We start from the raw sequence: 17044 nt of genomic DNA, 5'->3' as shown, positions 1-17044 counted from the left end.
CCCTGGTCAGCGCGGAGGGAATATTACCATGTGTGCAGACAACGGCGTCCTCACCCATATCCCCCTTCTTGGTCCATACAATACCCAACATCTCCTGACATTTTTAGACACTCTTTACAGGGACCTAGTCCCTGAGAATGAGAGAGGTGGAGGCCAACTCAGCAAGTATGTTGTTGTCTGGGATAATGTCCGTTTTCACCACTCCCATCAGGTCAGAGAGTGGTTTGCAGCACATGACAGAATTCTGGTTGAATATCTCCCTCCATATTCCCCATTCCTTAATCCAATAGAGGAGTTTTTCTCTGCCTGGAGGTGGAAAGTTTATGACCGGCATCCACATGAGCAAATGGCCCTGCTAGCAGCCATGGATGCAGCATGTGACGACATCACAGCAGGGTCCTGCAGAGGATGGATTCGCCACTCCAGGAGATACTTTCCTCGCTGCATTGCGAGGGATAACATCTGTTGTGATGTAGATGAAAATATGTGGCCAGACAGACAGGAACGTCTGGATGTGCCAGCATGATTTACTGTACTGTTACATGTGCTGTTTATTGTTCACATTAGTGCACAGCTCTACCAAATGGGTGATTTTATGTTTACATGTATTCTACAGTGAACAAGTGACTGTAGCATATTTTTCTTTTGCACAATTCTGTAGGATTACAAACACTTCTACACAATGGAAATGTGAAACGTACGTATTCAGTGTCTCAGTTACTCCCAAGACTCCCATAACATCTACAGTGACTTTACTGCACATTTCAGATGGCTGTACAGGTAGGCCACAGTGCTGTCGTCAGCATTTTCAGGTGTCACTAATTGTTTTTGCAATGGGAAACACTGAAATTATAAACTGTCATAGTGGAAACATGACAATGCCATTTGACTATCTTGTTCATAAAGATGGTGTCAAGACTTTTCATTTTGATGGCACTGACAGTTTCATTGACATGGATACTTGCTTTTGAGGTATGGATAATCAATTCTGTGCATGTGACGTGCTTTTGCAGGCTATCCACTAGGTTTTGCAGTTTGCACTAATTGTTTTGGGAAATGCACTAACTGCTGTGCAAATGTTAATGGTGTTCTGAGGAACGCACCAAAGCGACTGAGAAAAACTGTAAATCACATTAAAAAGTGATTATAAGATGTATGTTCCTATATTTGTTTGTAGGTCTTTGACTATGGGTGACACCGAGATTGTGGAGGTTCAACCTACACAGATGCCAAGACACTCACTTTCTTCCATTTCTCTGAAAAAGATCATAGTGTCAGTGATTGGTTGAAAAGTCATCTTAAACACAAAAAGGGAGAGACAGCAGAGTTCACCATGAAGAAAAACTGGAAAAAAACAAAACCTTTATAAAGTCATGGATGAGAAACGCAGACAAAAGCTTCAGTGAATATTTATCAGTGATTTTAACACTCAGTTTTACTTCAGCGTGTTCATAATTCCACAGCGAAAGAAATATTCTGCTCCCTAGAGCACAACACCAGGGAGCAGAATAAAATTCAAAAATAAATTCAAAAAAGTAAAAAGTAAATCTTAAATCAAATTGAATTCAGAGAGGCAGAGGTCGTACGTACGCAGGAAGGCAGTGGGAGTCAGTCTAGCAAAGAACAGGTGAAACGCGTAACTCCAAAGGTCCACAAGGTCATACAGAAGAAAGCCAAGTAAACAAAGAAAGTAAATGATGGTTGGACTTATTGGAAAAAAGTGTTTCTCACAGAACACAGGTGAGACTAATGAGGGCAGGGTATAAAGATATCATCATCACGGATACCAAAACTAAACAGGAAATGACTTGACGGAAACCCAGCAACTATAAAGTAGTTCTTTGTATGTTACCAATTCTTTTCTACAAAAGAGGCTAAGCTAAAGGATCATTAAAAGAAGCACAACAAGAACAAGAGTCTCTGCAAAGCACTGCCATGAGTGCACTCATGCTGTGTATGCATTCATACAGTATGTAGTCACCATTTAGTCTCTCTGTCTCTTGGCCAGCAGAAATCTTTATTCTGCAATCAAGGCTTTTCTCCCCTGAATGTCAGTGTTCTCTAACTCGAGCTGAAACCTGACAAGCATCTGCTCGTGTCCAAAGAGAAAAAGATGTAGGGAAATGAAAAAAAAAAAACCTTGTTATGTCAGTGATTGTGCACCCCTGAAGTGGGCCCTGATGAAGCTAATCATTATTGAAACATGAATATAATTTGTTAATCAGACTCTGCTTCACCTGCTAAAATATGAACTCACTCATTTGAAATCTCTTTCAACTCCCACCCACCCCCACTGATTCCCTCTGAATCTTTATTGCTCCCTATCCATCTTCATCTTCCGTACCCTCTGCCTGCCCCTCCCATGCACTCTCGCAGTCCTCTCTTTCACAATATGGCCCCATGCTCGCTGAATGTAAATCATATTTCAGTCTCTTTCATCAGGCGCCTGGCTCTCTAAATGTTCACTGAGCAATTCCAACATAACCAGGCACTACTATTTATACATGTCGACTTCCAAAGAGGCTTGGGATCTGTGTCTGTTTTCAGGCTCCCCCAAATATAAATTAAACCATGTAAATGACATAGGCTACATGCCTAGGTCATATTTTGGGGATTTAAGTCTATAATTATGTGAGCGAGTCACACAAGATCATGTAGATGAGCAAACTGACTGCTATATTAAAACAAGAGTCACCTAAGCTCCGTGCATATAGGCTTTCTCAACAGTAGGTGGGCTGATTTTAATTTTGCCTTCCTTGGTTGGTGATTTTAATCCAGTCTAGAGACTATGTGTAAGGAAGGAATTTTCATCCCTCCTGGAGTAATAATTACAGACAAAATTACCTTCTGTTTTTCAGCAAACCCCCTTGCCCCCCTGTAATTTTAATTACATCCGTGAGTAGGGGTTTTTGTTTGTTTTTCCTCCACAGATCTGTTCCTTCTTCCACATGATATCCATACGCTGTGGAATTTGGATTTTGTATGAAAATAGAAAAAAAAATATCTCGCCAGTCTATCAGAATCACTCCTGTAAACAAAATAAGAATGTTAGGTACAGTACATTCGTTACCACTAATTCAAAAGGACTCTTATGTTATTTGTTATTAATCTCTGTCTCTCTTCCACAGCATGTCTTTTATCCTGTCTTTCTTCTCTCACCCCAACCGGTCGTGGCAGATGGCCACCCCTCTCTGAGCCTGGTTCTGCTGGAGGTTTCTTCCTGTTAAAAGGGAGTTTTTCCTTCCCACTGTCGCCAAAGTGCTTGCTCATAGGGGGTCATATGATAGTTGGTTTTTCTCTGTACGTATTATTGTAGGGTCTACCTTACAATATAAAGTGCATTGAGGTGACTGCTGTTGTTATTTGGCACTGTATAAATACAATTGAATTGAATTAGTGCTTATTGGCCATTCTAGTAGTGTGTAGTAGGGATAGTCTTCTGAGCCTTTTGATTGAGTGCTGAGAGATTATTTGTTTGGCCACTTAAAAAGATAATATTATTTTTCTGATAGGGTTATTGCAGTTGTAAAGACTAATGATGCATTTTTTCCACTTCTTCCCTTTCATGTTAAGAGTTTAAATGAACATCTACCAAATACAAGTCTGACACTTGGAATAAATTCCAGATCCTTTATCTGCTTAATTTGTCATGAAATAATGAGAGAACGAGCCTCACCTGGGCATCAAACCATTTGCCAGTCAACTGTCCAATTATTCTCTAAAAACTGAAGAGTGTCTTTAAAAAAAAATATTTAAACCCCTTGAATTTAAACTGAAATTCTGCCCTTGTGAAATCAGTCACTACCACAACCAGCTGTTTCTTTCACATGCATCATTCAACACTTTACAAACATAATAGCACAAAGGTTGCATTATATAATAGTATCAGCATCTCTGCAAGAAAAAGAAAAACTCAAATACAACCTGGGTTTTTTGAGGTTGTCCTACAGATGGAGTGTCCTACGTGTTATACATACTTGTGCAGATTTATATTTTTTGAAAGTAAAAAAAATCTTAGTTTTGTTTCCCTTTAAACTAACAGAAGATATACTGACTATAAACGTCTACTACTTGTAAGCATGGCCATGTTTGCCATTATATTTGTCGTTTATATTTTCCAGTCAAAGATTTCGTGTGACTAAGTATAGATTTACAGAGCTGTTAGCATAGCTATGGCTTAATTGTAACCTCCTCTTTATTCTCTGCATTTTCAATGCTCTAGTCAACAGGTTTACAACCACCTAATTTGCATTGTGCGCCTTATCTCAGGAGCACTTCCTCTTTTGTTTCGCTATGGCAACAATGATTGGGGTATGTGCAGTGGTGCACTTGCAACGCCACACTGAATTTTTCAAAGAATGAGCCTTGAGGTCTTGGACTGTTTATCACACATGCTTTTATGGGGCTGTGCATATAATACTGGTTTAGAAAAAAAGACCATGTGAGTCACACGGAAATCTGTATGGAAAAAACAGAGAACTGGAGATATGCATTCATTTCCCACACATGGAAATTGATTATCATATATTGGAAATGTACATATGATACATTACAGTACCTATAGAAACAACCTTAACAACCACAGACTTAAATAAACAGAAAATGTTATACTTGTACACTCCATAAACAAACCAAACAACGCTAGGAAAAAGACTCCTTTGAGTCAAATAAAGCAGAGCGATTTAGAGCTTCTGTTTGGTAGCGTGTGACTATTCTCACATCCAAGCAGACAAGCAACAAACCTTCATCATCATGCAGCAAGACTAGCAACTCACACACACATGCCTGTGATGCCAGCTCCATTAAAAGATTTGAATCAGAGACAAAATAGATGCCTGGTAAAGTGTTAATGGAATTTTTACGAGCCCAATGCACTTGATAAAGACGCTAGCATCCTCATCAAGTCTGGATTGATTTCTTGCAGGGACATGTTGTGGCCCTTAGTTTATTTAATATTTAATTAAGTGCGTTTAGGTATGGTGGTGCATATTGATTGATCTCGTCTTTTTATTTTGTGGAAAATGGTTCACAATTAAGCAAAAGGCAGTCTCATTTTTCAGCTTTCAGCATGTCATCTGGCACTTTACAATGGGATTCCTAAGTGTGACAGAGTGGCAAAATCCCACTCACTTAAAAGCAGGCAAAAGACGACTTTAAAAAAGCAGCACAAATGAACTATATGAAAAGCCTAATGCATTGCTTCTTTTACTGCCTTTCATATCAAACACTCTTTGAATAAAGGTCTTTCCTCAAGAGTATATCGTGAAAGCTTTAGAGAAAATATTTCCAACTATTGCTTGAATCAGTCCAAATGTCTGAGAGTGAGTCAGTGACAGTGATGATTTAGGTTATGAAAATAAACTGGGGGAACATTCCAGACCTCTTGTGCCGCTGTCCGAATTTATGTAGACACAGTTTGAGCCAGAAACTAGAGACCATGAGACCTCTGCCTAAAAAAGCTTAGACGGCTCTCTATCTTTAACCATGTTATCCTGTTACCCAGCTGTGACCAGGATTATACCATAGTATGAAATCCTTTTAAACTCTGTTATGTTGGGTTTAAAATCCACCAGATGCATCAGAATTAAATGTTTCACCGTTTATGTAAATCCTGATAATCTGACAGCCTTAGACAAATAAAAAGGCCATTTTAAGACATCTTCTGGGATTAGGAATCAACTGTAATTAGCATAGGTGATGAGCAATTGTCTCACCATGATAACTTCCTGATTAAGACCATATTATTTATCTTTCTTTGCACACAGTTTGACCTATACTGTGACTGCTGTGAACCTCAGCTTACCTCCTCAGTCCAACAGATGTTACACTGCCACCCACTGGCAAACAGCGGCCATCGCATCATGAATGAGCACCAACTCATGGCATGAAAGCCAGAAAGCCATGTGTATACATTTTAACCATCTAGTGTCCTGGTCAGTGGCCTACATTTGTGCATATATACAAAGCCCATTCAAGCTTTAAAGAGTTAAACATGACACAGCACCACCACATCTGTTTAAAGCATGTGTTTATTCTTCCTTGTGTGCACAGTCATGACCAGGAGGGCAGGCAGATGTTGTAAACGCAAGCCAGTATCCCACGCATACTACACAACTGCAAAAAAACATACTCCTTGCACAATAAAACCTTACATCATTTCAAATCCACGATTGTTGCGAACAATCCTCTCAGTCCTCTCTCCCCACCAACACTGTGGATTCTGGCCACGGCTGAGCGACCACCCGGGAATCCATCACACATTGCTTTTGCTGACCATCGAATGGCATTGTGCTGTTTAAATAAATGAAATGGAGCGCAGATAGAAAAATGCTGTGCATCATCAAATATGAAGCACTACAATATAGATAAGCTGGAGATGAGGTCAGGTTTTATAGCCAGCCGGTTGCAGAGAGCTAGTCCTCACTCTCTCTGGGAATCTGGGAATACTGCCCATATGCTCCACTGACACTGACTACAGGCTTGTTTTTTGTTTTTTTTTTTTTTTTTTCTACGGAGCAGATTATGAGCACTCATGATACAGTGCCAAGATACAGCATGTGTAGCAGTGCCAGCTTATGACACCCAGACTTTTGACCAGCTGTACAGATTGTTACCTAAAAAGAATGTAAATAACTGATCCATTTTTGTTTTCTTAGAGAGACACACGTAAGAGAGAAATATGTTTGAATATATATGTATATATATATATATATATATATATATAAATAAAAAGAACCAACTCATAATTAGAAGACTTGAGTCTGATAGAAAATTTTGCAAGGTGGTAACCTGATTAGTTAAGAAACAAAGAAAGACAAAGGTAACTGTTTCCCAGAAGCATTATGGTAGCTGTCTTTACTGGAAGTAGACTGTAAATACAGTAGTAAAATATGCAAAACTCTGTCCTAAAAAAAACTCTTTTCTTTTATCTAGGGATGACAACTGAGAACTGGTTCTTGTGGGGAAGAAACTAAGAATTCCAATAATTCCTTGGAATTTTTTAGTCTGCGTGCCTATCAATTCTACAGTTGTGCTACAATCAGCTGATTTCAGTTTGTGTGGTGCGTCTACAGCGTGATTATAGACATTAATTTTAGTTTTACTGCACAAAATAACGGGAGCAATTATTATTTAGCAATAATATTAGCATACTTACCCAGTATTTAATATTGCAGTCATGTAGGAAAGTAATTATTTTAACCAAATATGAAATTTCATACAGAAAAGTCATAACAAACCCTAACATGTTTTTATTTTTTAAGCAGCAGTTAATAATTAGGAAGGCTGTTGATTGGTATTGCAGTTCTACCTCTAATTGAGGTTTCGCTTTAGAAAACTTGTATATATTAATTGTCTAATAAAATTACATTAATATTTATGTCACACTCTTTCTTTGAGCAGAAAAATAAGCCATGAACACAATACTGACGTTTTAAGCTCGTTAATAAAATGACAGTAAATTTAAAAGAAAATCACAGTTTCCCCTCCTGCTTTGTGATACTGTATTGATTATGTTTAAAAATGACTTCTGCTTTGGTCTACAGTGAAAAAATACTTCTCTCTTTATCTGCTGAATGCTATTGTTAGCTAGTAGCTATTACAGTTTTTCTCAGTCGCTTTGGTGCATTTCTCACAACAGAATTGAACTCTCCACCACTACTAAGGCACTTCTCAAAACAATTAGTGCAAACTGCAAAACATGGTGGATAACTTGCAAAAGTGAGTCACTCCATCAAAAAGAAAAGTCAGGTGTCCAAAATAAGTTGTCAATGCATCAACAACAAATCCCTTGAGCAAAACAGACAATACATTCATCAAAAGCAAGTACTGATACCAAACAAAGTGTCAGGGCTGTCACAATTACAAGTCATTAGACCAGCACCTTTGGTCACAAAATCACATGGTCTGAACATGTTCCCATTGTGACGGATGTCTTTGTAGGTGCTTCCCAATGACATGTCAAGTCCGGACCGCATGCATGGCATGTTGAAAACCATAAATTGTAAAGGACAATCAAGACACTCCATATGCACTCTTGATAATATTTAATTGAAACTGTTCACAGCATTGTGCAAACTGGGGAAATACAGTAAATCAAACATTTTACAGCAAACAAACTCACCTAGACAGTAAACCTCACTGCAGTAGTTACGACTCAAAAAAAACAAACTGAAAAACAGACACTGCTGCATATCAATCATTGATATCTAGACGCTCCCGTCTGTCTGCCCACATATTTGCATCAACATCACAGCGTATGTCAGCTCTATCGATGCATCGGGGAAAGTATCTTCTGGAGTGTCAACTCCACTCTCTGCAGGACTCTGCTGTGATGTCATCACAAGCTGCATCCATAGCTGCTAGCAGGGTCATTTGGGTATGTGGATGCCTGTCATATACCTTCCACCTCCAGGAAGAGAAAAACTCCTCAATTGGATTTAGGAATGGAGTGTAAGGAGGAAGAAACTCCATAAGTATCCTGTCGTGTGCTGCAAACCACTGCCCGACTACAGCAGAGTGATGGAAGCTAACATTATCCCAAACCACTACATACATTGTCCGATTGTCACCAGGATCATCCCTTTCATTTTGTGGGATTAGGTCCCTATAAAGAGCGTCCAGAAAAGCCAACCGGTGTTGTGTATTGTATGCACCAATACGAGGAATATGGGTGTGAACGCCATTTTCTGAGATTGCTGCACACATTGTAATATTTCCTCCTCGTTGGCCTGGGACATCAATGGTGGCTATTTCTCCAATGTGATTTCGTTCACGCCTTTTGCAAGATTGAATCCCGCTTCGTCAAGATATACAAACGTGTGCAGGGGTTTCATGGAAACTCCTTAAAAATAGGGTTTTCAAAATGGGTGTACAAAGTGTTTGACAAGATGTTCAACAATTTTGAGTGCACTGACACAAGCAATGAAATGAAGACTATTAGTTGTGAGGACAATGACTATTCAGCCGGTACAAGTATAAATAATTGTGACATTCATGATAAAAGAAAGGAGATAGTGATGAATAGCAAGTCAAAAGTGACCATTCTTTAGATATTTGTACTTACTCAACTGCTTCATGTCCAAAGGCATTTGCCTTTGGACGCAATGAACATGAAACCGCCACAAGGTTGTGCCAAAACGACTACATGTTGTGGAGGTTGAACTAACTGTTGTGCAAAGTTTAATTCTGTTGTGAGAAATGCACCAAAGCAACTGAGAAAAACTGTAACAAAAACAATATCCTGCTACAGATGTAAAATGTGCTAACGGTAGACATAAGCATAACTGAAGCAGTAATGCGTATGGATAAAGAAGAGCAAGCATGTGTCTCTTCATGTTTGCCACTACAAGTCACTTCTCTCACCTTACAAAGACTCATTTAACGCCTTGTTACAGAAAAACTCTTTGCTGAAACAGCTTTACTAAGCCAAATACTACAAGACTGACTGATAACACTGAGAACACATGTATCCACATTTCTTTGTGTATCAAAGCCTAGCACCATTTTCCTAATGGTGAGATAACAAAGTTTTATACATGGGAAACTGAAATGCAAGAGCCAAAATAAAGCCAAAGTGTAGGTGTTAATTCCTGAGATTGTTAGAGGTCAGATAAGTGTAGTCCACACCGCTCTGATTAAGAAAAAAATAGGGTATACTAAAAGATAAACTTAAAAGCTAAAGAAAACGTCTGAAGATGCTATGGTTAAATCTTGACTTTAGTGATGTACCTCATTAGTCACAGACATAAAATGTTTTCATCTCAGGGGCCAGGTGTGAATTCTGATGGACCCACCTCTCTCCTCTCTTTCTCTCTTCTCAGTCTAACACAGAAGCTTCACGCTGCTTCCAGCAGCAGCCGACATACCAATTACAGGGTTATTTTTAAAATCCTGCTTAACCATAAAGCCCCCAAAATAGGTCTTAAATAACAGGGTGTCAAATATCAGTGCATCTCTGCCACCACTCGGCACCGTTGTATATTTAAAAATACATGGTCCATAATTCATCAACTGTTTTGGATTTTGTTGCCTTTTATTTTATGCGTTTGGAATAATTTAAGGGGTTTGAATTGGTCTCTAAACCACATTAGGAACAAAAAAGTAGGTCATCTGGGCCTTTTTGTCCCATCATCAGACATTTGGTAAATGGGAGCTTGTCTCATAATGGAACACTTCAATTCCAACAGACTTAGATTTTCCCCTCAGAGAAGCCAGCTTGGATGAAAAAACAAAGCTAGAGAGAGAAGGCCGTCCTCCTCTTGGGTAAGGAGACGTGTCCTAGAAGCATTTTCCCCCAGAATCAACAAAGTGATGGAAACTCCAAACTGCCAGCAAGATAACTGTACTAAAGTAAATAGAGAGATAAACAGCACTGTGTGTTTTCTTTCCCATTATATCCAAAAATAAGTCACCAGTAAAGGTCAGCTCCTGCCAGTACATAAAGAAAGAGAGCTACAGTCTGCAGCAGTGAAATCTGCATAGTGTACACTTTCACTCCACATAAACTTGATGGCTTTTGCCTGAAGCATGACTTCACAGTCATGTTACCACTACTGACTTTACATTTTTCTGAAGGTTGCAAGAGCTTTTCAATTTGTTCAAATGCGCATTGCATTAAAGCCATCCATCTACCTGACACACTCAGCAAAAAGTGGCAGTTACCTATACCACTTATTTCCCCTGGAGAAAAACGGATGTCACTGCTCACAAAAGTGCAGTTCACATTGCAATATAAAGACAAAACTTCACAGTCAAAGTACTTACTGTGTTTCCTACAGCAGGCTTCTCAAACATCCTCTTCAGGCTATCGAGCGGGATGTCAAACCTCTCAATCCTCTTAGCCTGTAGGTCCTCTCTGAGCACCGGATCATCTGATGCTTCTACCTGTAGCCCAGAGGGACTCTGAGAAACGGAGCCCGAGGTCACACTCGCCACCTCCTCTCTATTTCCTGATTGAATTTCCATTGTTGTAAAGAAACCGTACACCCCCACTACCTCTTTTCTCTTCAGGTTGATGCACTGAGGGGAAGTCTATTGTGTCAGGTGAGTCAGGAAGCGAGGGGGGTATGAGAGGATGAGGGACAGAGATGAGATGTTACTCGAGTCCTTCTCTGTCTAGAGAGCGCTCTGGGTTGTGCAGGCACAGTAAGAGGCTCGAGGAAGGAGGAGGAGAATAGCAAAAGTTTACAGGGAAAGTTTTTCCTTTCTCCTCTGCCCTCGAATCACTCATGCTCACAGAAGACTAGGTAAAGTCACATGTTTACAAAAAAGAGAAGCTGTCTGCCTGAGAATAAAGAAGCGGGAAATGGGACAGGGAACCCTAACCTTCTGTTAAGTTTCTTCTTTAACAGCTTAAAATATATAGTTAATAATGTTCAAATAGCTTAAGGATTCCTTAATTACATTCATAATAATACATTTACATTATATTTAGATACATTTTATGGCAAATGTATCATTTGACTCGTGTTGATTGTACATATAAAACAGACTTTTGTGTAAGGCAAAGATGTAAAGCTAAACCATTTGTGCTGTTTCAGCTTCTGTGTTCTGGTGTTTTAGATGCTATCACAGTAAATGTTAGAAATGACACCTGTGCTTTTCCAGGACTCACATTTGCCATCCGCCATGAAGTTCGTTTTGTCATCAAGAAGGTCGTCCAGCTAGAAATTTCTGTGAAAATGCACAAATCCATGTGCACATTTAGCAACTTAATTTCTCTTACACTTGTTCATTTCTGTAGTTGTGCACGACTACTAATTAAATATAAGCAGTGGGATTGTGAAAACCTGAAAACTGACTGTGGGTTTTCACAAAACTTGCAGCTGCTGCAAATGCATTTTAGAAACTCCTCCAAAATAAAAGCTTCCTGGAAGCACATAAGGGTTCCAGGTAGGTTTACTCCTATTTGTTTCACAATCCTTCAGATTTCTCACTGGTCACTCAAGTCACTGATTCAAATTTTATGCTCGTGCTAATAACTGAGAAGCACATGCTGCGGCTGGCCTCAAGCCACCTGTTGATGGTTAAACTGTATATAGCCTGAACTAACAAATGTTCTAACACTGAGCTGTGTGTAACATTTCCTTTGTAACCTTCATCAAATGTGACATTTTATATCAGTTCTGAAGAAAACCAGATAACCATAGAGACAAACTGGTTGATTTTCCTGCTATTTTTATAGATATAACACACACCATTGACAACTGTGGGACCACAAACCAACCCCAGCAGTTTTCCAGGAAGCAGGTTAACAGCTTTTTGCCTCACCCATCCTCCCGTTGACACCAGGTCCGGGGAGGGTAGGAGAGCCTATTATTTCTGAACAAATGATGGAAGGCCCTTAACACCTAAGCTGATGGCCCACGCTGCATCCATGAAGGCAAATATATTGTTAATGTTTCAACAACTGCACCACCTCTTCCCGGGGAGTGTTTTCCTTTACTGACTACTAACACAAAGAGAGAAATGAACACTTTAACTCAGTTTCCTCTTGCACTGCTTACATTTAACTTCTGAAAAATTTATTTCAACTGTCTCATCCTGTAAAAGTGTCATTTCTACTATGTTGTCCCATGTTTACACTCTTAATGGGGAGCAAGGGAAGCACCTGGAGTCACTGTTTTCACCTCACATGAGCTGGCAAAGCTGAGCAGGAGGCAAATGGTGAAGAACAGAGTGGGAGGAGAGAGGAAGAGCCACGAGAAAAGCTTAGTTACAGGACTAGATAGAAAGAAAAACAGTAGTTATGTGGCTGAAACAGGGAGTTACAGCCACAGCAGAAACATCAATACACAAACAGAGAGAAAAGAATCGAGAAGCAATCCAGATAATCCAGTCTTAATGAATGAGTGGTCATGATATATTCATCTGATAGTACTTTAGAGGACACAGTATCACTCTATTTATACCAGCAGCACATACATTATTCAGAAATGGCCAGAGTGTGTCACTTTCTGCTGGATCCTGTGTCCACTGAGGCCACTCAGCTTACTGCAGTTACTCTGATATACACAGAAGAAAAGAACTACAAGTGTAGTTTTGTACCTGATTAAGCCACTTTCTATTTCCAACGTTATTTCACTTCTGCAAGCGAAGGTCAGTTTTAAAGAAAATTGGCCACTGAGAACATGTTCTGGACTAATGAAGTAGTTAAGAGTTTCTGTGATATGCATCTTGATGTGTAGCATAGTCAAAACAGATAGAAACACTCACATATGCACAAGCTTATACACACTGTTTGAAGTGCAGGGATAAGTAGAAGGGGACACATAAAGTCCCCTAACACAAAGTTTTAGAGAGGATTTTCTTCATTAACAGATGATATAAGGGACATTATGGTGAAGATTCAGCAGGGTACAAACACTGTCTGCTTCTATTAAAGAAAAGATGCTGCTGGTTGTGTGTGGGCTCCCTCGCTGGTTTTTGGCCAAGCACTCCAGACGACTGTATTTAGAGGACAGGCTGAAATATGATTCTTTTGATAAGACAAGAAGATGGAAGCAGCAATTCACATTTTATTTTTCTACAATGCCACAAATTATATCTAGACACAGATGTCATATATTCCAGTAAACCACTGAATGATATTGCTACCAAATACGAGCACTTAGCATAGTTTAACATGGCACCACTTAAAGGGTCAAAAGGTCCTTCTGGTTCTCAAGAAAAGTCTGGAAATGTAGCAGCATCCCACAGCCCTGATGCCTTGCTAAAATGTCACCTCAATGCACATTATTTATTATTGTTAGTTTCTTTATGTTGCAGAGAATGCCTAAAACACCCAGCATTTATTGATTGATTGTGATGTTCCTTTTCAGCTAAAGATAAACGGCCTTTGGAAGGCCTGGCTTATCCTGCATTATTATACTCATAAATAAACTATATAAACTGTGATTCAAGTGACTAAACCTGGAGAGTTATCATCTGTACCTCTCTAGCTGCTGGCTTCTTTTAGCCATTTGTTTTAATTTCATGGATTTATACGAGTTTGGTTCTGTCTTGCATGAAAACCTTTCCCCCGACACAACAGACCTCTGGTTTATGCAATGAACTCACTTTACCTTAACACCAGATAACTACATTTAAGAAAGGGAACTTTTGCTGTTTGGGCACCCATGGGCAGCTTTTAGGGCCTCTGTAGCTAGGATATGTTCAAAACAAGGCAAAACTTCATCAGATGATAATCTATGCCTTTGACCAACTTGTATTTAATGCCAGTTAAATTAGTACAGTTTTAACAAATTTATAGTGGAATAAAATATACGTCTAACTTCTAATCTAAAACTAAATATTTCAATTTGAATTCTAAGTTTAATGTAAAATAAGCTGGATCAACCCATGGGCAATTAGGACCTGTGTTAGCATCTACTGAGTGTTGGCATGTTTTAGCCTTTCAGATACAGAATTTCAGAATAAACAGGCACTATTGGGCACTGTGATAAAGATGTGACAAACATTCTGACAAACCTACTCTACACTGTCTTCTCAGGACCAAACAAACTTAATCAGAAACATATGCTTTTCTAACCTTATACTCATAATTTCATCACAGAAATCAAAACATTGAAGCTATTTTTCTACAATGTCTCAAATGATTAATATTATTGTGCTAATGCTTCCTGTTTTTCTTGGTGTTCTCTGCTTATGCCTCTGACTTCCTTGACCTGACTTCACGCACCCTGCAACGTGTCCATGGAAGGAGCTGTGTGCCCATTATGCTTGTTACAGTTTAATACGTCTGAGCAAGGTCTCGCTTTTTCTTTGCGTGGCACTTCCTCACAGTCTTGTGAAGTACCTCTTCTCTGTAAGGCCGGACTGGTTGCCAGGCTTGCTTCTTTTACTGACCTAATGAAATAGCGTCACTGAAATATTTTCCGACCACCTCAGATTGTTGGCGGTTGACAGACTCTGAAACTTGAAATTGTAAACATGTTCCAGTTCAGCACCTTTAATACACACAGGTTCCAGAGGGGGAGCTTTCTTCTTGAAATCCAGGATAAGCTCCTTGGTCTAGTCAGTGTTGTGGAAAAGACTGCATTCTTCCCCATCACTTCTGTAGAATTTATGAAATGATAATATTTCTCAGTGTTATATAACAAAAAAAGCTGTTAAAAGAAACAAGCGCCTGTATGAAGCGCCTTGAGGCAACTTTTGTTGTGATTTGGCGCTATATAAATAAAATTGAAATTGAGACATGCAGCCAATTTTATATTATGACCTCTACTTTGTTATTCAGAATGCGCTTTCTGATCACTTTCTAGGGACACAGGTAGACACAGCATTCAGTATCAGATGACAGCAACACTTCTCCTATTACTGAGGTTTTTACTTCCTGCTGTGCCTCCATTAAGATACAGCAGGCTAGAGGAGAGCGATGTACAATCTTAACAACCGTGTCTATCAAAAAGGAAAGCAGCACAATGCACGGTCTTTGAAGGTGAAGCAACAGAACGTGCAAAGAAGTAAAACTCAACTCTTTGTGAATAGCTACATTTCCTGGTTGGATTTATGCATCCGTATACTTGCAATATTGTCTCTAGCAAATCAGTTCATTTAGAGTCTTTAAAGTTGGGTTGCACTGCAAAGTGCAGTGATTTTGGAGTTCTGTGAAAGGATCAAATCTTGATAGCTTTAGGGTGCAATGCGAGAGTGAATGCTCTGAGATCATCCCAGACCGTGTAGCTGGCTTGTTTGGCTTGGGGCCTCGCCTGCAGAGCTCTTTAAACAGACCAGACAGATGGAGACGCCATCTGCTCTCCTGACTGGCTCTCAGCCACCTCCTCCTCTTCTGACTTGGAAAAAAATGACTGTTTCATCTTTTTCACATTCACACACCACAGCTGGCCCCAACTTGTACTGTGTTTTAATGGGAGCATAAACAGTGAAATACTTTGTATCTGCTTGTAACAGGTTTTTTAATGGGCCACTAGGTTAACTAAGTAAGATCCGGGCACCTTATGGGCTCTTACAGGGATATATTTCCAGCAAAACATCACATTTAGTGCCCTTTTTGACATGTATACTGGGCAATAAAAATATTTATTTTGTCACATTTAGCCAAAATATGCTGTTACTGGTGACGTTAACCTTGATAGTAGAGTTGTTGGATGTGTATTTGAATGGCTACATAATAAGTCTGTTTTAAAGGTGAAGTCTGCCATCTGGTGCTTACTCCCTGGAAACACACAGAGGAATCATTGGAGGTCATTTACTTAAGTAAAAACTCATTCACAAAAAAACCAGAGGCTTATATTGGATAGAAAATGCAGTGCAACTACAAATCATAGGGTGGGTACTTTGTACACATTTCAAGACAACACGCTTTTCTTTATTTATTTTTTTAAAGAAAAATGAGAAATGGGATAGCAGTGATTTATTATGACATGCAAACTGCATAGCATTACAGCATCTACAGCAAAAATCAAGTGTACAAATCTAATGAGCTTGAAGGTCAATATTTTGCTTATTGTTCAGCACAGTCTGTACTCAGGCTTTCTTGTCATTTCTTTTAGTCTTCAGTATTAGACTCCAAGGCTCATTGAAGGAATTTCCAAAGCTTCTTTTCGATCTTGGGTGCTTCATGTTCTACACGTCCACTGCTTCGGTAATATCTGAGGTCCAGCCAGTCCATGAAAAATTCTGCCAGGACAAACTGGAAAAAGGTCAGTGATTTTAATTTCAGATTCACAATAGGCGAGTATTTGCAGTTGTTCAGAAATGTACTGATATTTTACAGATGGCTGTGGACACAGTACCTGTCTTTTTACCTCTTCTATACAGAGTGATGAGGGATTTAACCTAAATCTTTAGATTCATCACTACATAAGACTGGTTGTCACCAATTAACATTCCTCCGTGAACGACTTCTTCACAGTCGCTCTTCCGCTGAATCATTTCTAAGGTGTCAGTGAAAGTAGATGGTTTCACTGAAGGGCCAGATACAGTGGGGCAAAAAAGTATTTAGTCAGCCACCGATTGTGCAAGTTCCCCCACTTAAAATGATGACAGAGGTCAGTAATTTGCACCAGAGGTACACTTCAAC

General features: G+C 39.4%; 1 protein-coding gene across 2 annotated transcripts in view; it reads right to left on the bottom strand.

The window, feature by feature from the left end:
• xirp2a (xin actin binding repeat containing 2a) overlaps window positions 1-11086 on the bottom strand; it is a 91917-nt gene extending 80831 nt beyond the window's left edge. Inside the window, exon 1 of one of the 2 annotated variants that reach the window (XM_085447628.1) lies at window positions 10765-11086. In XM_085447628.1, the coding sequence (XP_085303754.1) occupies window positions 10765-10965 (201 nt within the window). In that variant the 5' untranslated portion in view covers window positions 10966-11086. The remainder of the gene's footprint in view (window positions 1-10764) is intronic. The other variant, XM_085447631.1, reaches the window with a different exon arrangement.
• Between the last annotated feature and the right edge of the window lie 5958 nt (window positions 11087-17044).

Source organism: Copadichromis virginalis, linkage group LG23 (assembly GCF_057382275.1).
Source record: "Copadichromis virginalis isolate Kocher_CV1m ecotype Utaka linkage group LG23, C_Virginalis_male_GT1.1, whole genome shotgun sequence".
Lineage (NCBI taxonomy): Eukaryota > Metazoa > Chordata > Actinopteri > Cichliformes > Cichlidae > Copadichromis > Copadichromis virginalis.
The sequence above is the reverse complement of the archived record's forward strand: the minus strand, read 5'-3'. Positions and strand labels throughout refer to the sequence as shown.